The 24,049-nt window shown below is 40.9% G+C and overlaps 1 protein-coding gene across 3 annotated transcripts in view; it reads right to left on the reverse strand.

Annotated features, from left to right (window-relative positions):
• Positions 1–566: 566 nt before the first annotated feature.
• The window catches only part of ATXN1 (ataxin 1), a 1,009,465-nt gene continuing 985,982 nt past the window's right edge, over positions 567–24,049 (reverse strand). For all 3 annotated transcript variants that reach the window (XM_085607037.1, XM_085607038.1, XM_085607039.1), the window contains one exon: positions 567–2,854. In XM_085607037.1, the coding sequence (XP_085463163.1) occupies positions 2,324–2,854 (531 nt within the window). In that variant the 3' untranslated portion in view covers positions 567–2,323. The remainder of the gene's footprint in view (positions 2,855–24,049) is intronic.

Consider the following 24,049-nt stretch of genomic DNA (forward strand, 5'->3'; position numbering starts at 1 on the left):
CATTGCTGGTCGCGCGCCCCCACACGCCTCACCTTTTCCCAGCTTCCCTCACATTTAAAGATGTTTACGAAATGAGAGAGACAGAACAGCATGTGCCCTGTATGCAAGTGGAAGGACAAAGAAGGAGCAGAAGGGAAAGGATAAAATATATTCAAGTAAAACTTAATCTTTATACCAATAAAATCACTTTGTTGTGGATTTCTGAGGATTCACCTATGCAAATAAAAAAATTATTGAAAAAGGGCAAGATGTATAACGGAGGGTAACACAAGCATCGAATAATAGCGAACAGATAGGAAAAAAACTCTCAACAAATCTGCGTAACTAAAAATCTCAGAGTTGTCCTGCCAAGACCTGATTCGGTGTGACAGAAGGTACAGAAGGAACTGTGAAAGAAATATAACCCTGTGGCCCAGCGTTTTGGCCGGTTAGTACAAAAATGCTACATTTAATAATGTTCTTTCAGTCACCCAACACCCTCCCCGACCCCACCCCTTTCACCCCGCCCTCCCCACAACATTAGCAGGTAAAAACTGCAGGAATACGACACAAATGATAAACTCAAGATGTGCAAATTGCAATATATTTTTGTTTGTTTTTAAAGTCCATCTTTTAAAAACACTGGACAACGATTGTTGTTTTTCTTTCTCACTCTTTTTCTCTCATCTTTCTTCCTCACTCTCTCTTTTAAACTGTCAGCTCACAAAACTTTAACTCAAGCATTAAAGTTTTTTTAAAAAGTGCCTTCTGTTAAGTAGTCCTTCTTGGACACTGACTATCGCACACAAGCTGGAGATTCACATTCATCCCTTTAAAATCACTTAGAAACTTTCAACATCTCACCGGTGAGACTCTACATGGCTACATGTAGCTAACAGTGTCGAAGTAAATTATCTTACTTTTTTTTTTTAACATACACAAATTAAAGTGAGATACAGTACTTGTTAAATGGTACACCAAGATGCTCGGCAATAAAGTGTGAATAGCCTTTTAAGTGCTTAAAGACCTTCTTCTTCTTCCTCCGCCTTATTAAATTCCTTATTTTGTCACACTCAAATGGGAAAGTGGCACCAGATGACCATAGCTATGAACGAAAAAAAGTACTAGCGTTAAAGACACAAGCGCTGCACTCTAAACGCAATGTAAGCACAGTTAAATGGGCAGTGTGCCTCTCTTGCACTTTGGAAGCAAATGCCCCTCAGTGACGCAGGCCCTAAACCTGGAAATATATCTATAGGAGACCTGTAAAAAAAGATTTGCTAAGTGAGACATCCAACTCTCAAGTTTCGTAATCCAAAGAAACCAATAAAACAAGAAAAGAAATAGGACGTTAATGTGTGAGAAGATTTCCCGCCAAAGCATGGCGATCTGGTGTGTGACTGGCTGCCTCTTCCATCACAGACTGTAAGATGCCTGGAACAAGTAGGTGGATTGTGAGGAATAAGTGCAGTTAGACTTGTATGAGAGAAAATGTACAATGTGGTCAATGATGTCTTGTGAAATGTGTCGAAGAGAAGTATGATCGGATAGAGATCTCCTTTTCCCAGCTGATGTCCTTTTCCGCTGGCCAGTAGATTGACTGAGCTGAAATTTCTAGTTTGATCTTAGTATTGTCCAGCAAGATTGCTACTTTTACCACACAAAGAGTGACTCATGAAACACTATGCCACATCCTTTTGTGGAGACATGGAATCCACGTAGCCATTTACATTTAATTGTTGATCGCCTATGTTGCCCAGTCAGAATTGCGTACCCGTTAATCAAGTATATTTCACAGAAAAGAGCCTCAAGCGGGTTGAATGTCAACTTAGAAAGGTAGCAATGTTGCTGTACTCCAGTTCGCATGTACCTGACCAGCTCAAAAAGACATTGGGCATGGAGAGATGCCAGGTTTGCACTCACACACATTCACAACATTCAGCTAACACACACATACATGCAGTCTCATCTCAGTCCTTGTTTTGGTTCCCTTCTCTTCCTCCTTGCTAAGAACGGCTTCAACCCCTTGTTGTAAATTCAGCGTTTGCGCACTGTAACAAGAACAACATGGCAAGAGTCCCGGGGATACTATCATTTTTGTCAAGAGGCAAGAAAGTGCGGATTGCCCCTTCCCACAGTCCTCCAGTATTTTAGCCGCAGACAAACGTGGAAATAACATGTGCACCTGTCTCCTGCGCAATAACAGCTGCAACTATAACAAGGTTATAACAAAAACCTAAAATAAGATGATAACGTGTAAATACTGGGGTTATTTAGCCTACAGTACAGTAATCGGGATAAAAATGACAAGGGATAAGCCTAAATTCTTCTCTTCAAACAGCCTTCACTTGCCTACATTCGATCGACCTTCAATACAAATCTTGACCTCCTGAGGGATAAAAGAAGGCTTGGGAAGAGTCAAAGGTGGTTCCTCTTCAGATTTCTCTAGTTTACGTGTTTCGGGAGCAGACCACCTCCTCTTCCTTATTGCCCTGGGCTTGCTGGGATCTGTCTTGTTGAGCAAAGCTGCTGCAGGCAATCCTGTTTTATCCGGGTACTTTAGTTCACCATTCTCAGAAAAGATGTGAGCTCTTTCCCGGTCAATCCCATTTTCTTGCTCAGGATATCTGTGCCTACTTTCAGAAAAGCTGTCGTTCTTTGGGTGCTTCAGCAGGACGCTAGCCGGGTCTGTGGGTTGGCTCTTTTTGATGGCCCCGTTCTTCAAATTCTTGAGTGTCAGTGATATGCAAACATCGCCCACTGACAGCTTGGAACATGGCAGTTCAAAGAGCTGGCTCGTTCTTTCCGGGCAGCAGGAGGACCAACCTTGTCCAAACACGAAAAAAGGATACTCCACCACAACCTCCACACTAACCTGCATAAAAAAAAACAGAAAAGGGCAAGACAAATGAGAATGCTTCTCCTTGTTTCCCATCCACAAACTTGTAATACATCTCTTCATTAGTACGTTAACAATGCACGGACATTATGAAATTGAGAAGAACATCCAACTTTGCTATTGTGACTTAAGATAGACACAGTTAGCACCTCTATAACACACACCCAGTGAAACAGACAAAATATCTAATTTTAATGCATGTCTAAGTTGTAAGACTGAAAATTATCAATTTCTTTGTAGTACATAGCTCTATTATACAACAGGTACTCCCCCTTGCCTATTTGCCCACTTTGAAGAAATGTATTGCACGCTTAATGTTAACCCCGTAGTGGCAATTTAAATATCCTCTGTAAAACATCTACTTTAGTGAGGAGAGGGTTGGGGAAGTATTGGGCATCAGCTCCAGTCCTCTCCATCTACACACAAGACTGAAGTTTCTTGTAGTTTACCTACATTTCTTGCTCATAAACCCTTTTGGAGCACAATCAGTCCATAAGCTAAAAGATTAGGGAGCATATTTATTAAAGAGTTGTGTCGCCCTTGCGCCATACAATGAGGCGCAAGAGCGACACAACTCTTAAGTTAGATTTCTCAAGTCAAGGAATGCACCGTGTGTGGCCTTGCTTGACTTGATAAATAAAGTATAACGCAATGCAGCACAAATTGCTGTGTTGCGTTACTCTGCTCCAGGGAGGCGTTCCATGAGTGGAGTGTTGGTGTTCTCATGCACCCATCCATGGATTTTGCCTCATTCTCAGATTTACCATTAGTGGTAGACCTGGGAATGCGACAAAATGCTATGCCTCCCCAGGTGAGGTGTAACAAGGAGAAATATCTTTATTTTTCCTTTCGTTACTTCCCCTTTCTTTGTGTTTTGCATTCTGAACAAGACGTATATTTATTCATTTAGAATTTTGACGTCACATTATATCACCAAAGCACTGTTGCTAGGAGGCAGGAACAGGGGGTTCGGGTTGATAGTAAGTCTTCTCTGAGATGGAATGCTTTTTAAAAAATGTCTGTGTTCAGTTGGAAGATGTGGTGCATGTGCCTTTGATCGCATATTAGGGATGGCCACTAAGTGAGGCTGCTCATAAAGAATGCTTCTCACTGAGCCACAGGTCTCTCTGTGTAGTATCATCAGGCTGAAGGAAAGAGTGAACTCAGAACTCATAAGTCTCACACCTTTTTGTATACGTAAGAATAACTATTTTTGATACTACCTTAACATCATCTATGCAATGAGACCCAAAGTATTTTAAACATCTGCACAACATTCTGATATGCCCATGTTGCCAAGGCCACACCTACCTAAGGAACAATATGCCACATCTGTAAGCTGTGTTGATTATTTTTTAATCATATCAAGCTTGATGACAGGGAAGCTTCCCAACAGCAAGAACACTGTTGCCTAGTACATCATTTGATGATTCACAGTGGTAAGTCCATACTGGTCCTGCTTGTTTTACTACATTTACAATGCTTTCCTAATGCTGTATTTTCACTTTAATTCTATCAACCTGCTATTGTGCCATGGAGAGATTGGAAACAATGAAACAGTGTATGCTACTGGTAAGTGATTAAACATGTGGTCAAAGATATCCATGTTTTGCTGTCAAAGGTCCACCACAAAAGGAAGAAGATAACTAGTAATACCACAATGGACAGCTTAAGAAGAAAATTATTAAACCTCTTAATTTGGAATGATAACGACTATGCAGTAAGAGGAAATAGAGAATCATTTTAAAATACTTAAAGGGATGTGAATCTCAGCCAATCTTGTTGAAAGAAACATGTTCAATGAACACAGAATCAAAACTTCTATTCAAAACACAAATATAGATTCACCAAATGGCTTACTCATATCAGGCTTTTTTTAATGGGGTTCTAATAAAGAAACACTCAGGCACAGACCTTTTCAAATTGATAACAGAGATAGTTCTAGAAGATGGGCTATATTCAAAAGAACAGGCATTAAATAAATAATTATGTGTGCATGCTTTTATGGTCTGCATATTGACAAACCGGAACCTTGGAACTATCTTTCTACCAACTTGTTGCCATTATCCTCATGGGTGAGAGTAGGGGGAGATGTTTAATGCTCTATGCATAGCATTCTCAACAGATTCACAACACTAATTTCCATGGATACCTCAAAGGTCCACACATGTCTTAGAAATATAATACTGGACTTAGGGCTATGACCCAGAGAGGGTATACTGTTCATAGTAAAAATATGGACATTTATCAAGGTTACACTTCCTCTCATTGACAGTACTATGCTAGATAAAGTCCAAGACATCACATATCTCCCAGCACATCTATCAAATCTTTTGGCAGTTTTTCTAAACGTAGTGTTCCATAAGCAACCCATATGCCACAGGTGGAAGTTAGATCAAAAGATCTTATTAGAGGCAGATGTACTACAAAAGATAATTAATTAAAACAAAAGAGTTATCTTTACTTAAAAGGGTTCCATCATGCATTCTTTGGTTTGGCAACTTACAAAGCCTTTATAAGAGATATATTTTTTCTAAATCGACAAGATAAACATAGAAGGGAGCAGGAAGAAGACAGATGTTTAGAACAGAATATTTAAGGTCTAAAAGCTAGATTGCAAAGACAGAACTCGATCCAAAATGTATTGAGTTTAAAACACGAGAACGAGAGGGCACCAAACACTTTCAAAGCAAGACTAGAGATGAAAGACAGAATGTGTTGGGAAGTCAGCACATTGCATCACTTTGAATATAGGGAAAAGTGGAACATTACTCGCATGGAAAACAAAAGCAAAACAATCCAGAAACAATATAAGCAACATTCAGGAAATCAAAACATGGAGACAAATAGTGGGAACGAGGTTGAAGAGGCCTTTCATATTTTCTTTCAAGAATTCTATAATGAGCAAACCACATCTAACTCTAGGAAGATAACAAACATGGCTAAAAGACAGAGACATATCAACATTAACTGTTGGGCAAAAGGTATTACTTTCCCAGTGAATTTCTGAAGCTGAGGTAAATGAATAAATAAAGAAATGTAAAAGTGGGAAAGCATCTGGCCCTGGTGGCATTCCTAAAGAAGTATATAAAAGCATCATGGAGGTTCCAATACCAATTTGCAAAGAAGTGGTCAATTCAGTTCCTTTCGAAGACACCCAGGCACTACCAAGACAACACCCTCATAGGATGAAACAACCATGATACTGATAATCTACCCTAAGACAGACCATAAACAATTTGAATTATATAGGCCTGTTTCACAGTTAAATTGTGACTACATGATCTTCTCTGGTATCTGGCTGAAAGATTAGCATTATATGAGACACAAGTCTAATACATGAAGTTCAGAACAGCTTGATACCAGGAAGACAACTGAATAATCTAACACGTCTATTAATAGGTTCAACATACTTTGCTGAAACCTTCTGAAGTGCACTTGTGAAAGTCACACTGGACACTGCTAAATATTTCAACAGTTAGTTGCACAGACCTATGAGAGGGATTAGAATTTTTTTGTGAGCTCGCAGTTTAGTAAGACCAAGAAAACATACAGATCTCCTAGTGTGAAATTATAATTTAAAAGACATCATGAAAACTAAACATTAATAACAACATGTTTTCCATTATCTCCCTTACTATCCTATCCCTATATAGCACCAAAAGTTAAAATGATAAGATCAGACAATAACATTCCTTTTTTTGGAGCCAAGGGATTCCAAAACAAAATCACTCTATATGTATATGACATAGTGTTCTTCACTTGAGATCCTGGTAATGCTATTTAATATAATGAAGATCTCACTAGCAGCTTCAGTCAAGTGTCTGCTTATCAGATTCATAACACTAAAACAGAGATCATGACTTGGAAATAACATCAAGCAGAGAAATAAGATATTAAGCAGTCTTTTTCAAGCACATTTTGGACAAGATAACGGACAGAAATTTGAATAAAGCCACAAAATATATCATTAACTTAACAAAATGCAAAAACCTGGTTTTAACAATATATGGTTGGGTAAATTAAGGTTGATATGCGCATCCTTCTCAAACCCACCTTTCTTTTCAACTGCATCCCCTAATGTTTCAGAAAAAATATATTTCTAAGATTGAAGACAAAATTAGTAGTTTTATTTGGGCTTCTAAAGGGGCTAGACTATTATGGAAAAAGATCAGGAAAATCTGAGGAAAGGTGGTCTATCACTCACAGATATTTCACTTTAAATATGTAGAATGCTGACTGCTTATTACAACCAGTATTCTAGTCACCTGTTTTGTAAATAACATGGCTACCCGATAAGCAAGCAGAATGAAGGCTATCAGGAGGTGGACCTACTGAGCATTGGACCAACCCCGAGGAATTCGAGTACAGTCTGTAACAGAATAATCTGCCCATGAAATATATATCATCTTGGACGGTTCGGTGTCAATATGGACACTCTAGAAGATGTGCTTGCCACTCTAGCAGTGGTTCAACAGAATGTGACTGCTTCTAGAGCAAAAACAGCAGCATTACATAGCAGAATAGAAAGAATGCAGAAAAATCCATCTGAAATACAGAATGGAGATCAGCAGGGGGTCTTCCTGGTTGGATAGTGGAAACCCTTCACAAAACCCTCCTATTACAGTTGAGGTACCTACACCTATACCCCTTGCCCGCTCCTGAACGTTTTCAGGGAGATGTTACAAAGGTGCAAGTTTTTTTGACACAGGTGCTACTACCTTTTATGTGCCGACCTAAGGCATTTCCTATTAATCAGGCATGGGTGGCATTCATGATCTATATTTGGGAAAAGACGCTTCAGAATGGGCTGTGACATTAGTAAGAAGAGACAATCCCCTCCTTTATGACAGGGAAGAATTTTGAAAGGAATTTGAAAAAGTATTCGATCATCACAGAGCTAGTACTTTCTCAGCAGATAGAGAACTACTCAAATTAAAACAAGGATTCAAGGATTTTTGGGTGTATTATTTAAACACTTTGTAAAGACTAGTATCAGAAACACAATGGGCAGAAGAAAAACAATCTGCCTGTTTTCATCAAGGATTGTATGATGAACTCAAGGATGTGTTGGCCTAGATAGACCCACAACTGATGTGTACTGATTTAATCAACCTGACTTTGCGTTTGGACTATTGGATGAGTGAATGAAAGGGAGACAGGAAGAGATTTGATAGAACACAGACTAGATTTGAGGGAAATAGAAACATGGGAGGTGAAGCCCCTGAACCCATGGATATCGGATTTACTAGAGCAATCCTTAACACCAGAAGAAAGAGACCAAAGATGAAAGAATGGTCTATGTTTGTATAGTGGAAAGAATGGGATTATGTGAAGGATTGCTAAGTAAAGCCCAAGAATCATAATGGAGGGTTAAAGGTACTAGCATCTAATCTTGAAAAGAAAATGGAAAACTAGATAGCTCAAGAGTTGTAGGGAAAACCTTGAGCTTTACTGATATCCCTTCTCTAAGTGAAGCAGACATAATCCTGAAACAACATTTATTTTTACCTATTCAATTAAAAACACAGAACGGATGGAAGAGTATTCAAGCCATGATCGATTCAGGCGCTACAGGGCTCTTTATGGATGAAACAGTAGCCCAAGATCTACAAATAATATTGTTGGAAAAGAATCATACAGAAAGTGTACTGGCTGTAGATGGGAGGGACCTTACCTCAGGGCCCATACGGTTTCACACGAAGAGCTTCTGATTATGTGTGATGCGTTGCATTCAGAAACCTTACATTTTGACATCATAAAAGCCTCGCAGTATGGACTGATCTTTGGGATGCCATGGTTGAAACTGCATAATCCTATCATTGATTGGGGAAAAGGTTCTGTCACTTTTGAATCACTGTTTTGCAAGAACATTGCTTAGTGGCTGAGATGCATTCAGTGGGGTCATTGGCTCAGGGACATAGGCTGGCTACCGCTGCAGAGTAAGACACCGTTCTTCCCCCTCAATCAGTAGCGGTTCGCTGAGGGAGTGATGCGGGGTGGTGGGGCGGGCAGGTTGGGGCATTAGTAAACTCCGGCATAAGGAGGTACGGAGTGAAGTAAAATAAGTAAATAAATAAAACAATTTACATTGCACGCGCTGCATCGCTAACTCGGCCATCCAGCGCGCGCAATGTAAATTGTTTTATTGATTTATTTATTTACTTAACTCTGTACCTCCAGATGCTCGGAGTTTACTACCCCTCACCCTGCCCCTCCCCCACCACCCCGCAGCACTCCCTCAGCGAGCCGCCACTGCCCTCAATATACTTCCTTTCAGGATGTATTCAGTGAAATATAAACAGATGTCTTACACCAACATAGAACATATGACTGCCAAATTGATTTAATACCAGGGGCTGTGGTACACTGTGGAAGGCTCTATGCCCTCATGGAACCATTAAGTGAGAATTTTAAACAATACTTTGACTAATAATTGCCAATGGGTTTACATGGCCATCCAAGTCCCCAGATTCATCTCCTTTGTTTTTTATACCTAAAGCAAATTGTGAGAAAAGAACATGCATAGACTTTAGGGCTCTTAACAATATTACCATTAAGAATCGTTATAATTTACCCTTAATATCAGTTCTTTTAGATCAGGTTGAGAAGGTGGTAATATTTACTAAGTTGGATTTAAAAGGAGCCTATCACCTGGTACGAATGAAGAAAGGTGATGAATAAAAGATAGCATTTCTTACATGTTATGGGCTCTTTGCGTATATAGTAATACTCTTCGGGCTGTGTAACGCATCAGTGCATTCTAATATTTTTTTAATGACGAGTTAAGAGAGTTTTTGGATGTGTATGCAGTAGTACATATCGTCGCTATATTGATCTACTCTTCCACTATAAGTATTCATGAACAGCATGTATGTTCAGTGTTGCAAGCATTGAAAAAGAATGGTTTGTATTGCAAACTCAGAAAATGCCAGTTTCATGTACCCTGAGCTGAGTTTTTGGGAGTCATGTTGTCATCCACAGGGCACGAGATGGCAGAACGTAAAATACAAGCAGGTAAAGAATGGCCAACATGTAGGAACGTGAGAGACCTACATTCTTTTTTTTAGGTTTTTCTTATTTCTACAGGAGATTTATTAACCAGTTTTCCAACATGGTAGCATCAATAACTAGACTTTTGAGAACAACTGTCCTGTTTGTCTGGTCGGAGGAGGTAGAACCGTCATTCAGTCAGCTTAACTAAGCCTTCACCTCTGCCCCTACTTTAACACATCCCAACTCAGAAATTCCATATATTGTTGAAGCAGATGCATCTGAGGTGGCCCTTGGAGCTATTTTGTCCCAGAGAAGTGAGACAACAGGATAATTACATCCTGCGGCTTTTATGTCCAGAAAACTAAATGAGGCAGAATCCCATTACATGTTCGTCTTTTAATGAACAATAACTCCTTTTGGGCGCTTTTAGCGAGTGGCGACATTATTTGATGGGATCCAAACATATTATCACTGTATATACAGATCATCTCAATTTACAATTTTTGCGGTCAGCCAGATTTTAATATCCACGTCAATTAAGGTGGATGTTATTCTTTGCTGAATTCCATTTTATAGTTACCTATATACCTGGTACACAAAACCGTAAGGCAGATGCACTTACCAGACAGGAAATGACTACGGTAACTTGTGAACCAAAAACTCAGTCTATTCTGAACCCAACTCAAGTCATCTGCTCTGTACAGACAAAACGCTTTCTATCCAAAGTGGCACGCAAAATGCGTACAGCTAAGTAGAGGAGGTGGCTTAAAGAACATCCTGATTGGAAAATACAAAAATGACTGCCAATGTTTAAAATCAGCTATTGATTCCCACCGAAGAACAACAAAAGGAGGTACTATAGTGGTGTCACAGCGTATCCAGTGCTGGTCATAATGGAGTAGAGAAAACCATTGATCGCGTTTTTTTGGTGGCCAGAAGTCAGGAAAGATGTAAAACAGATGGTTCAAGAATGCATGACATGCATAGGCAAAAATGGATCATAAGAAACCCCAAGGATTGCTGCAGCCATTGCCCACCCCAAAGGGACCTTGGGAAACTATTAAGCCTGGGAGGTGAACTTCACTCCGTTCACGGAGTTTTATGCACTCCGCGGACCTCGCAGAGTGCAGAAAACTCCACTTTGCGATGTGCAACGGAGTTTTTTCCAAGCTCGCGATCAAGAAGGGTAAGTTTGCGAGCGTGAGCTGCCGCTCGGGTAGACTTTCTACCCGTGCGGCAGAAATACCAGCACAAACTGCAGTCCGCACTGCACTTCGCCACTCGTGGAACTTCGCAGAGTTTTTCTGTAACTTCGCAGAGTTTCACGTAGCAAAACTCTGCGAACTACGCCCAGGCCTAGATTTGGATTTTATGGTAAGTTTGCCAAAGGATGAAGAATGTACCACTATATTAGTGGTGGTTGATAACCTTACTAAACTGGGACACTTTATAGCATGAGCTGAAGTCCCTACGGCATGACAATTGGCTCAGCTATTGTAGACACCTATAGTAAGATTTCATGGCCTACCAAAAATTGTGGTGTCCGATAGAGGGACACAATTTACAGCTCTATTCAGGAAAACATGGTGTACCTCATTACACATGAAGTCAGAAACCTCAACAAATTTCCATACGCAGACAGATAGTCAAACTGAAAGACTAAATCAAACCCTCAAACTGTTATGTAGAGAAGACCACAGATTCTTGGTTAAATGTATTTTGGGTAGCTGAAGCAGCATACAGCAGCGCAAAACATAGCTCCACTGATATCGCCCCATTGTACAGCACATACGGATTTCATTCACCCTTTATGGCTTTTGTGAATCCTTCCAGAAATACCACGATACCAGAAGTTCAAAGACGAATTGTTTAAATACAACAAACATTAAAACAGAGCCAAGAGCATCTGCACAAAGCTAAAGTAAGGTATAAAAAGTCAGCGGATACACATCGCTGTGCAGGACCAGTGTATCAAATTGGTGATATGGTGTGGGTATCCACTAAAAACCTTCGATTTAGAAGATACAGTATTTTTAATTCTAAGTTAATTGGGCCATACAAGATCCCTCATTGCTTGAATCCTGTAACTGTAAAGTTGACATTGCCTAAATCTTATCAAATCCATCCAGTCTTTCACATTTCTTTAATCAAACCTTCTCATATGAAAATGAAAAAAAAACAGATTTAGTGTGGGTGGATGGGGAACCTGAGTATGAGTTTAACAGGGTTTTGGATTCGAGGCGAAGAGGTACCCGGTTGTGGTATCTTGTTTCTTGGAAGGGTTATGGAGTGGAGGAGAATTCCTGGGAGCCTGCCACTAATTTACATGCTACTCGGCTCCTATGGTCTTTTCATTAAAAAAAACACCCTGTAAAGCCAGACCCCTGTTAGCGTCCTACAGAGGAGGGGTGTACTGTTACACACATAACAAGGGGTACAGGTAAGAATGCAGTAAACGTTCTTGGGAGTCAGGAGAATCCAGAATGGCTAAAGATGGTGAAACCATCACAGGAGCTAAGGAAGGTGGTTTTTCTGTTGCAGGATCTTAAGGAATCATGGAGTGTAGATAAGGTTCTGAAACAGTGAGTATTATGAACTACATTTCCCATGATTTTACTCATCGACTAGTATTCAGGAAGTGGAGTTGATTAGGAGTTCAGGGTTCAGCCCGGAAGAACAAAAAACTGCTTCTGCAATCATCGCGGTGCAGATTATTCTGATTGCTGTTCATTCCGGTCTACCGCTGGTATCTTTGTTGAGTCTCTAGGAAGTAAGGGTGCTTGCACCAACTTATGTGTGTTACATTATTTATCTGTAGGTGAGTGGGAGATTAATGCGTCAGATCGTGTTTACAGATACCTTAGCGAACCATTCGCTACTTTAAGGAAATTCGGAGTCCATTTATGTTGGGGAAGTTCCCTGACGTTTTTTGGCAAGCTGGCGAACTCAATCTGTGGTTGGGACGAATTGCTTGTTCTAAAAACTTTTCTTTTTTTCTTTAATATTGTCAATTGGATTCCTAACGAAACTGAAGGTTGGTGCAATTTCTTTGTTTATACAAACCCCCTTGACATGAGACATTGGTGATAAGATTCCCGACCTGTTTAAAGAAGTTATATTTAATTTCTAAATTCTTCTACGTACTGTGAACTTCAAATAGCATCCTCTATTGGTGGTATGGAGTAATACTATTTGTGTTTTCAGTATTGATGTTCAAATCAGGAGGAGGACTGTTACAATGCTAGGATCAAGTTGTTTGTAATATTTCTTGCAATTTTAACCAGGGGCCTTCATAAGCCCAAAAGAAACGGTTCACACCCTATGATACAAGGCACACTATTAGTTAGGTAGGTATAGATGTCGCGCTATAGATGCATGAGAAAAGAAGGTTGCTTTAGTATATATAAATGTTAATGCCCTGCCTTTTTATTTTCAGCCACAAGTTTTCAGACAAACGAATAAAACCTTCACAAACTAAGACGAGGGATCTATATCATCTCGTATTTTGAAATAAAGATATTTTTCTTTACAAGTACCATAGGTTTTACTAAAACTAGATAGTAGCCTGGTGGTATGTTCCTAGTAACACAGATTGTGTTTTCTTTGTGTTATAGGTCTCCTTCGCCGGTGTTCCCTCTATTTTCTTCCCTCAATTGATCACCTTAATATTCTGGGATATCAAAGCAAGTAGAATTAAGGCTATCAAGAGGTGGGCCTATTGAGCATCGCACAGACCCCGAGGAATTCGAGTACAGTCTGTTATAGAGTGCATTTTAGGAATACCCAACAGTATTCGAACTGCAGTATTCTTACTGACTCAGAGTTTTTATGACCAACATTGGACTGCCCAAGTAAAGTGAGTTGCCATAGTCAAGACAGGGAAGAAGCAATCCTTGAATCACAGCTCTTCGTGACTCCATTGGGAGCCATTTCAGAGTCTTCAATACGGCTCTTGGAAGGACAAAGCAGCTCCCATCCACCTTCTTTACTTGGGATGCCATAGAGAGACATCTATCCAGAGTGATCCCTCGACTCTTAACTTACAGCTTGGGGATGGATGTTCTCTGAGAGAGAGAGGCCATCACATCTGGTCTCAGAGTGTTGGGTTATTGCCAACTACCATGACCTCTGCTTTCTCCCTGTTTAGTTTTAGGCAGCTGGCTGACATCCATTTGGAGACCTTCTCCGGGCAACTGTTGAGTCTCTTAAGGTGGAACCTACATCAGGCGATAGAGAGACAATCATCTGAGTATCGTCCGCCTAAGATACCACCGTAAAGCCAAATGAGCAGATGATATCAGATAAAAGACGGACATACACATAAAAAAAGTGTGAGCCTTAGAGAAGAGCCCTGCAGTATCCCACATTGCAACGGATGGCTAGTCAAAAGGAAATGCCCCTTGCTAACTTGAAAGCCTCGCTTATCTAGAAATGAGGAAAGTCATTTTAAAGCATTTCCCGTAATGCCTATTTCTTCTCACTGGTGGAGTAGGATAGGATAAGAGACCGTATCAATTGCAGCAGATCAAGGGGAATCAGTGCTGCTGAGTGACCCTGATCCATTTAAAGATCTTCTATGGTCCTTAAAAGCGCTGTCTCAGTGCTGCAACCATAGCGGGATCCTGTTTGATGTTGTTGGCTTCCAGGTATTCTGCAAGCTGCCTGTTTATTGTCTCCTCTAAGAATTTACTGACTCCAGGAAGTAACAATATAGGTCTATAGTTTTTTATCACCTCAGAGTCCAGAGTGGGTTTCTTAAGTAAAGGGCAAATAATGACATGCGTCCATTCCTCTGGAATGCTGCAGTACTTCAAGGACAGATTATATATATCTGTCAATGTGGAGAGCAACACACCTCCCCTTTTCAATAGAATATCTATTGGAGCAGGGTCGAGTGGCGAGCCTGATTCGAATGAACTTGCCACAGCTATGACTCAAACAAAGGCAACATGTATCAAGCAAAGTTGTTGAATATAGGCCGGAAGCATTTCCTAAAGAAATTTGGAGCACCTGAGCTCTTCACAAAGTCAGCACTAAAGCACCTAAACCCTGTGCCAAAGTATGGTTTGAGACTAGGCGCATTTTAGGCATTCAAAGTTATAGTAGGTTAGCCCCAATATAGAACTCCTTAAGCACACCAGAGTGTTTGAGAGATCAGTTATGTGTTCCCTTAAAAAATGCAGGACTTAAGTAATGGAGACAACTTTTAGACAAAACTAACCCTCTATCTTGAAACTCATTAAAAGAGAGAGCAGGAACCAATTCAAAGTTCAAATACATAGAACTTATATCCCCCTCACTCACTTTTATAAGAAAAGGCTCTACAGAGTTGGAAGAAGATCTACTTAACATCACCCTGAGGATGAAGGGCATATTAAGATTCAATTGAGAGCTGTGTACAGCAGAAGATGATAAACTAAACCCGACGTTCAGCCCACGAGACGGATACTTGCAAATGTCAGAGATGGGAATGTAAGGCATGTATCTTTAAGCACTTTGTATTCCGTTGTTAAGTCTTCCACCCTAAAGAAGAATCACATTTATACCCCTTACAGAATTTATTGGATCCCACAAGTATTGACAAGGCTACTGAAATAGGAAGCAATCCGGTACAAGAGGTATGACACTCCAGAAGCAAAAAATATACATATTTCTGTAAGCTGTCCAGGGTGGACTCTTTTGGAATGGCATGAGTAAAGTATCATCAGTCAATATTCATGAACCAATTAAAGTAAGCTTGAATGTTGTACTATTTTGCATTGATTAATCTGTGTGCACATGTCAGCAAACCAACACATAAAATGCTCTTCTAACTTATGCTCTTTGTAAATAAGAAACAGGCAAACAATGGATCTCATAGGTCTGTCCACTCAAAGTCTGGATGGCATTAAGCAAATATTTATACATTTGTGCTGGATAAAAGAAGATCTTCAGACAGATCTGTAGGACTTTGGCTAAATTACAAGATTATATGGATAATGGGAGTTAGAACAGATATATACAATGCTCAATGACTACACCTACACACGCTTTTGGATGATAGATGTCGCGCAGTGGCCAGAGAGACTGACTCTGGCGCACGGGGCTCACAATTTTATCCCCAGCGGTAGCTCAGCTCAGCATCATGTGACTCTGGGCAATAGCTCACTTAATCTCCCCGACGCTCCCCAGCGCCTTGAAACCTTAAGGGGTGATATGTTTGCGCTTTATAAATAAGAATTATTTATTTATTATATAGGCGGGTTTTGTATATAAGGGATATCCACAATAATTAAATCAGATCTACAAGAGTCTGGTGGAAAGTAAACATCCAATGGTGAAATGAGGAATAAAAAAGGAACTAATTAAACACTGCACAATTATCCATGGGAGTCAGGAGACGCTGTTGTGTGGCTATACATCAATGCATAAACGCTAACCATAGAAACTATTGCAAGCAGTAAAACAATTAGGGTAGAATAGAAAACAAGAAATAAATACCATGGGGTAGAAATGTACCACAGTTGGGAGTTAATCTTAGCAGCCTTAAACAATGAATTAAATATTCGGAAAGTTTATGCAAAAATGTCAATAAAAAAGATTTAAACGAAAAAAATGAATTCAATATGAGGGCTGGAATTGTGGCACTGCATCAAAAAATGCACTTTTCACTCACTGCGATAGGTTTAGTGAGAAACAGCAAAAATCTGGGAGATGGAGGATGGAAAAAGAGGATGAGGTGAAAGAGAAGATGCAAAAGAAGAAAGGAATTGAGAGGACGGAAGGGAGGGAGGGTTATAATGTCAAGGAGTGAAGAAATCTTTCAATAAATCTGTGTGTCATCAGCATATTGATGGATGTTCACACCTCCCACTTTAATCCAGTCTTGGACTGGCTCCATATATAAGTTGAACAGTAAAGGAGCACGTACCAAATACCGGGAAATGCCACAAGTTACAGAAATAAGTTTCAAAGTGAAACTGTCTATCCTGAGCAGCTGTCTGCAATTTATAAGGAAAGACAAGCACCAGCTCATTATATCACCTCCAATGCCTATTTGTGACTTCAAAACCATAAATTGCATATAATGAATCACTGTGTCAAATGCTGCTGACAGGTCCAGAAGGACAAAGGAGACACTGGGGATCTCTAGTCCAGCTTTAGTTGTATGTAGCAGAGGATCTTGAATGAGGCAGACTAGGTAATGCAGCAACTACAACGCCTGCTTAATATGTGACTAAAAGGTTATTTAGCTAAATGTGGCTGGTGAGTAAATGGCAACACCTTTTTTAATACTGTGCCCAAATACAGATTTGTGATTTGACAATAGTTGTCAAGACTGTTAGTATTATCTGTAGGCTTCTACAGTAGAAATGTTATGTATTCCGTCTTGCGACGGCCAGGGAAGACACCTTACTTTAGGCAAGCATTTACTAAGCAGCACCACAAGTAGGTGAACAGTTTGAAGTTGTTTGTCTTTTTGTTTAAGAAAGTGGCAGGAATGGTTTCTTCATAAATAAAGTTTGGTTTTAGATTGAATATAATCTATGCAATGCTGTTCTTGGTCATAAGTGTAATGTGGGACCAGGTATTAGAGAAGCCTAGGAATTGATAAGGGAATTAATGGGTGAGTGTCTTCCTTCAGAATGGAGTTCCATATTTGGTGCACCTTGTTCATAAAAAACAAATCTAACAATGTATTACATTTGCGTTGTGACTGCAGTCAGAAATTGTGTTTTTGATTGAGTGGAGTGAAAACCCTACTCAAGCAACAACCAGGACCTTGTCAGGGTGAACCACTAAAAGTCACTTAGTGTGTAACCCTTTGGTAGAGTGGCACAAAAGCACTAAGTCTTAACTTAGGGGCACTGAGTTAAGCATTTATGCAGCACTCAAACAGAAAACACAACGCAAGAATAATCCCGCACTAATTTAGAAAAATAGAGCAAATTCTAATAAATAAAATAGTACCAGAACGACATAAAATCCAATCAGTAGAACCAGAGACAATACATTTAAAAGTTTTAGGTGAGAATAGTGCCTAAAGTCGCAAAGCGCCTTTCACGGTCGTCTGGTAGTGCTATACCAAGGAAAAGTTACAAATTCAGGCCAACCTCGATGGAGGACAGGCTGAATACAGGGACCAGGTAAATGCAGCTGAAAAAGTTACCTTCTCAAAGTCCGGGGCAAAGAGTTCCATTCGGCCATGAGGAGTAAGGAGAGCATCTCAGATGGTTGTCGATTTAGCATGACGTACAGGACTTGCAGATGGTCATCACTGGAACTTCATGCTGGCAGTCATTGCAGGCTGTTAATGCTGTAGCACCAAGTGCGGAGCTCTTGTTGCCAGTCATTGATGGCAGTCACTATAGTGTGAAGTGCCAAGATCAGCAGAGCTTCACATTGGCTGCTGTCACAAAGAGCCAAGTCTTGGTGCGAACTGGCCCATTTGTTCTTTACAAAGTAGTGCACTCTCAGGCCAGCTAAGGGTCCAGGACCTGGGGAGGCAACTCTTGCACTCAGAGACCCACTTTAGCAGAGGTCAGCAGGGCTCAGGCAGGGGCAGCTGCAGGTCTGATCAGCTGGGCAGATGCAGGACAGATATCTAGAGCTTGTTATGTCCCTGGAGCCCACACAGGAGGCCAGCCAGCTAGCCCTTGGAGTTACTCTGGTAGTCCTGGTTTTAAGGAGCAGTTCCAGGCTGCCTTCCTTAGGCTGCACGGCAGTCCTTCCTGCAGCATGGCAGTCTTCTGTATCTTCCACAGGTCCAGAAGTAATCTGATGAGTGGCTCAAGAGGTCCAATATTTATATCTAGTGCCAGCCTTTGAAGTGAGGGGACTTCTTTAGTACTGAGTAGCTGGTTTTGTAAAGTTCTTCCCTTTCCCTGCTGAGGATCTAAGTAGTACGGGTTACAAAAGACTGGTGTCAGATTCCTTTGTGTGAGTGTGCTGGAGGCAGCCCGTTAAATTGTAAGTGATGCAGCCAAACCATCCAGGCAGGATGACCCATCCTGCCAACATATAGACCTCCTTTGTCCCACTGTATGGAAGGAATACACCAAGGACAGCTACCAAACTATTCAGTCATTTGATCAGGGGCACAGACAACAGGCACCAAATGGCTAGGACAAGAAAATGTCAACTTTCTAAAAGTGTTTTTTTCAGAATTGTAACTTAAAATCCAACTTTACCATTAAAGAGGAATTTACATTACAATTCATTTGAGTCCAAATATGATATTTTTACCTCTTCCCAATCAAAGGTAAGCACTTATCAAATATCACAGGGTAACCCAATGTTACCCTATGGGGGAGGTAGGCCTTCCAGTAGTGGGGGTTTACATAAACCGATGACTGAACGGCATGGTGACAGATAACCTCAATCTGCTGCTGGAGCATATGGAGTTGTACTTCAAGAATTGGGTCCACCTCGGACTCTTACTATGGGGCAGGGTACAGTCGGTTAGGATGGTGACACTGCCACGATGCACCTACATCCTCGGTATACTGCCCCTCTCTTATTGCTGCATTTTGTGGACAGGAGCATAAGGTCTTTTGTCTGGGAGACTACCTGCCCCTGGTTAGCCAGTAGCAAACTCCTAGCTCACCGATCTTCTGGGGGCCTGGGCCTCCCCTCGGTTGAGAACTACGCTCTGTCCCTGCCCTTGGCACAGCTCAATTGCATGCTTCCCAGGACTCCAGATCCGCCGAAGTGGGTGCTGGTGGAGCGCACCCTGCTGAGTTGCCCTCAGGGACTGCACCCACTCTACTAGAGTGGCACACCTATGCCGAGCCCCATTAACACAATGCTGCAAGCCATTATCAAATCATGGCTGTGGGCCCACCGCCTCTACGGTGTGAATCCTCCTCTTCATGACCATGCACCATTATGGGGAAACTCTGGTATTTGTATAGGTGTTGAGATGTTGAACTGGGAGGCGTGGTGTTCTGCTGGCATCTATGAGCCTCCATCAAGTCCTCAAACAGGGGGCTTTTAAATCTTTCGCTTGCCTACGCAAAAAATTATTATTTCTATCCTATCAGTCCTGCCGATATTCACAGTCCTGACATTGCCTAAGTCGTCGCCTGGGTACACGGCCCAGGGTCCTTCAGCCCTCTCTTGTAGTATCCTACCTTCAAACGTGGGGCCGCTTTTGCAGGATGATGTCTAGTCTTTATAGCCTCTTGAGCCGTCATCTTTTCTCCCTGCCCCTTCTAAATAGTCTCCGTTACACATGGCAGACCAGACTTCAAACAGAATATGAACCAGAGGATTGGGAAAATCTTCTGGAGGCATTGAATGGTGGCACGATTGAAGTTCTGTTTCTTTAATTCACTGCATAACTGGCACTGGACACCCGTAAAACTGCGGGCAGCAGGCCTGTTACCTCATGCTGGTGTTGCTCCCATGACCGATGTGACCTGATACACGTCCTCTGTGATTGCACCTTGGTACAATCTTTTTGGGTGGACAGTCGGCACCACACTGAGTAAGACTCTCTCAATCACGTCACCCATGACCCGCTCCCTGATCTTTCTACATGATTTTGCGACTTCTCCAAAACTTTCTTGCTTTCAGGGCCGTCTGCTGCATACAGCTCTCTCCGCAGGTAAGATCTGCATTCTGCACCACTGGTATTGCCCCACTCCCCTCCCATGATGAATGGCTCATGACGATGTACCAGTAAGCCCCCTATGGGCGGGTCATATATAACCTACAGTATAAAACAGAGACTTTCCTTCTCACCTAGGTGCCTTCAGTCCGGAATGAAGCCCACTAGCCCTTAATTGAGAGAGCCCCGTCCCCAAAAGGGTGACCAGACAGTCTATCACACTGACACTGCCCTTGCTATGCCATCCGGTCATAATCCTTGAGGGTGCGTGCCTACTTCCCCCCACTTTCCTCTCCCACTCCCTACTTTTCCACATCTCTCTTCTTCTTTGCCTCTTATTTTTATTATTTTTCCTCTCTTCCCCATTCTCTCCCCCTTGAGCATGTGGATGCGAGTAAGGATTCTCCTTTTTCATTTTTCGGGCCCACCCATCACCCTGTTGACCATTCTGTGCACAGGTGTGGACCTGCGTGTCCAATTTGATATTGCTTTTCCTTGTCCTTCAAGGGCCCCTGCCTCGTAGTAACACCACATGCTATGTACCTAGCGCTATGTTTCATCTTGTACTGTATTTTTCCGTATAGTATTAGAGTTTCACATATGGTACCTTACATTCCCCGTCCCTCTTTTACATATACACTGCTTTGTTTTAATGTTCCAATAAAGAATGCTGAAACACAAAAAGAGGCATTTTCAGAATTGTGACTTAAAATCTGACTTTACCATTTAAGAGTATTTTAGATTTCAATTGATTTGAGTGTATACATTATTTTCCTACCTGCTCCCAAACTTAAGTTACCACTTATTATGTGTAATTAGATAAATCATTGTTATCCTGTGGGGGAGATAGGTCTTGCAAAAGTGAAAAACCACTTCAGATATTTTTCACTACCAGGATATGTAAAACCTAAACCCACATGTGCTACTTTTTAAATACACTGCACCCTGCCCTATGAGCTTTTGGGGCCTACGTTAGGACTGAGTTTTATGTATTTAAAAGGAAGGTTTAGGCAAAAGTTTTATTTCATTAGTTTGAAATGCAGTTTAAAACTGCACTATAGGCTGTAGTGGCAGGCCACAGACACGTTTTCAAAAGCTAGTTTAGTGGGTGGTACAATGAGTGCTGCAGGCCCACTTGTAACATTTATTATACAGGCGCTTGGTGCATGTAGTACCATTTACTAGGGACTTATAAGTAAATTAAATGTGCTGATTAGGTTTAGGTCAATTGTACCATATTTTAAGGCTACAGCACAAGCACTTTAGGACTGGTTAGCAGGGGTAAAGTGTGCTGTGTCCTAAAGCCAACAAAAACTAATCTAGCCAAATTTGAGGGGTCAAGGTAAAACGATTGAGGGGCTATCACGCAAGGGTGTCAGGTCTAAAACTTCAGGAAAATGGATTTGGAGGAGACAGCAGAGTTTAGTCCCACCAGCTTGAAAAGTTGTTTTGGATGATTTAAGGAGATCTTAAATGTTAGAAACATGACTTTGCAGCAAACACTTTTTGCTTATATTATTTCCTGAAAGATGTAAGATTGAACAATAAATTGGGTGTCTTTGATATGCTCCAAATTCCCCATCTTTTGTTAAAAAGCATATCCAAGAACCAGGCGTTTTGTCTGTGTGATAAAAACTTGGCAATGTTAGCAGGCACAATAGAGTCAACAGAGTTTAGGACAGCCTTTTTGTAACTATCAAAGGATTCATTAAATATTTTCAGAAATTTCATTTAGAGTCATCACTCACTTAGCTGCAAGTTTTAGATTTTTTTGTAGTCATGGGCGACCTATAGTAATATAGGTTATGTAGGTTATGTAAGTGTTTTTTCACTGTAGTCCAGAGAAAGGAGGAGATGAAAGATGTAGAAGTAGTAGAAAGAAGCGATCTGATAGATCTACTTCAGCGGTGAAGAGACATTCTACTTTGCGCATGTAGTGAATTACCAAGTCAAGACTTCCCTTTGGAGTAAGGGAGTTGGAGACTTGATGTGTAATGGAGATTTGCTAAGTACATAGTGACACACAGATATACTTACACTTCTCAGAAGTACAAGGCTAATTCATCTTTTGCACCTTGCATGTTTAAACCTTTTCAGAAGACTGGTCTACGTATTCACAAAAAACAATTATTAGATTCGATTTTTGCACCACCTCTGAAACTGTGGTGTGAAAGCTATTTTACATGCATCGCTCTATTACCTAGGATCAAATATTAGCAGAACCACTTATTTTTCTTATAAAAGCCCTATGTCGTAATAAATTGCAATGTAATCATACACCCGCTTTACTGATACTTGTAGCAGCTGCTATAGATTTCAAAGCAAGGCCCCTTTAGCAGGCCTTACAAGTTTCACAGATCCATGCATGACTTGTGCTCCACTTCAAATTTTAATGTGGGACTTGTAGTTATGTTTATCCCTTTGTAAATCTCTGGACGTCATTTTGGGGTCACCAGGGGTCTCAAATGCGAATTTTGGCTTGCCCCTTGACCTGCCTTTGCCGACCCGGGCCTCAAAGATAGCATAGGCTGTGTAAGAAACTGAAGTTCACAAGCATTGGCATAGCCAATAGGTCTCGCCTTTGGGACCTTATAGGTATTTAGTTATATCAATATTCTTGGTGCAACAAAGTCAACTGTTGCATGGGTAAACAATTATAAGGTCCCAAAGGCGAGACCTATTGGCTATGCCAATGCTTGTTCGTCTTGCAGCAGATTTATATAATGCAAGGTATCACCAGGAGAAATTAAGTGATTTGGCCAGAATCACAGGATGTTGCTCCACCGAGACTCGAACCGAGATCGCCAGCTCTCGAATCAGCAGCACTGCCTCGCCGCAACCAAGATGCCTGTATTTCAGGGTAAACTTTATTATCTTATCAAGAGAAAAGATAGAAGACTTAAAAATGCAGAATGAATCTTCGTTGTTCGCGTTTATTTTCATGGAGTTTAAACAATAAAAATATATGTCTCAGCTCACTAATAGCTCAGTGATGGGCACGATTGTCAAGGTCACTGAAATGCTATATCCAACAGCTCATGCAACCTCCATTGAATGTGGATGGGCAAGCTAGTCCAGAAAAATTGTGTGACTAATTAGAAACACAATAATTTCACAAAGAACATCTAAAATGTAAAATACTATTATGATATGCTTAAAAGAAATCTCACTGGTGAGCTGAACTAGCCCACAGATACACATCTTTTTTTTTCTTTTGATAGTAATTTGAAGATTGTCCTCCGCGCTTGCTTTCGTTGAAAATACAGTGTATCTGTTGTGTTTGCTTAATAGCACGGTTGCAATTATTCACCCTTTCAAAGCTGCCATAGTGCAATTACAACGTTATCTTGACTTGTGTAGATGCAAAACATGAACAGCTGTCACTTCATCCTAATTGAACTACATTTCTTCAGCAATGTGTCCAGGGGCATTTAATTTCCAATGTGACTTTCAAAAGAATCTCTTGGAAGAGTGTTTTGTTAAACGTTTTACAGTGTCTCCTGAATCTTAATTGTTCCCACCATGGCTGCACGCATTTTTAGGCTCTGCCCCCCCACCCCCCCTTTTTTTTATTAATTATTAAG

The sequence above is a fragment of the Triturus cristatus genome, chromosome 5_2 (assembly GCF_964204655.1).
Source record: "Triturus cristatus chromosome 5_2, aTriCri1.1, whole genome shotgun sequence".
Taxonomy (NCBI): Eukaryota; Metazoa; Chordata; class Amphibia; order Caudata; family Salamandridae; genus Triturus; species Triturus cristatus.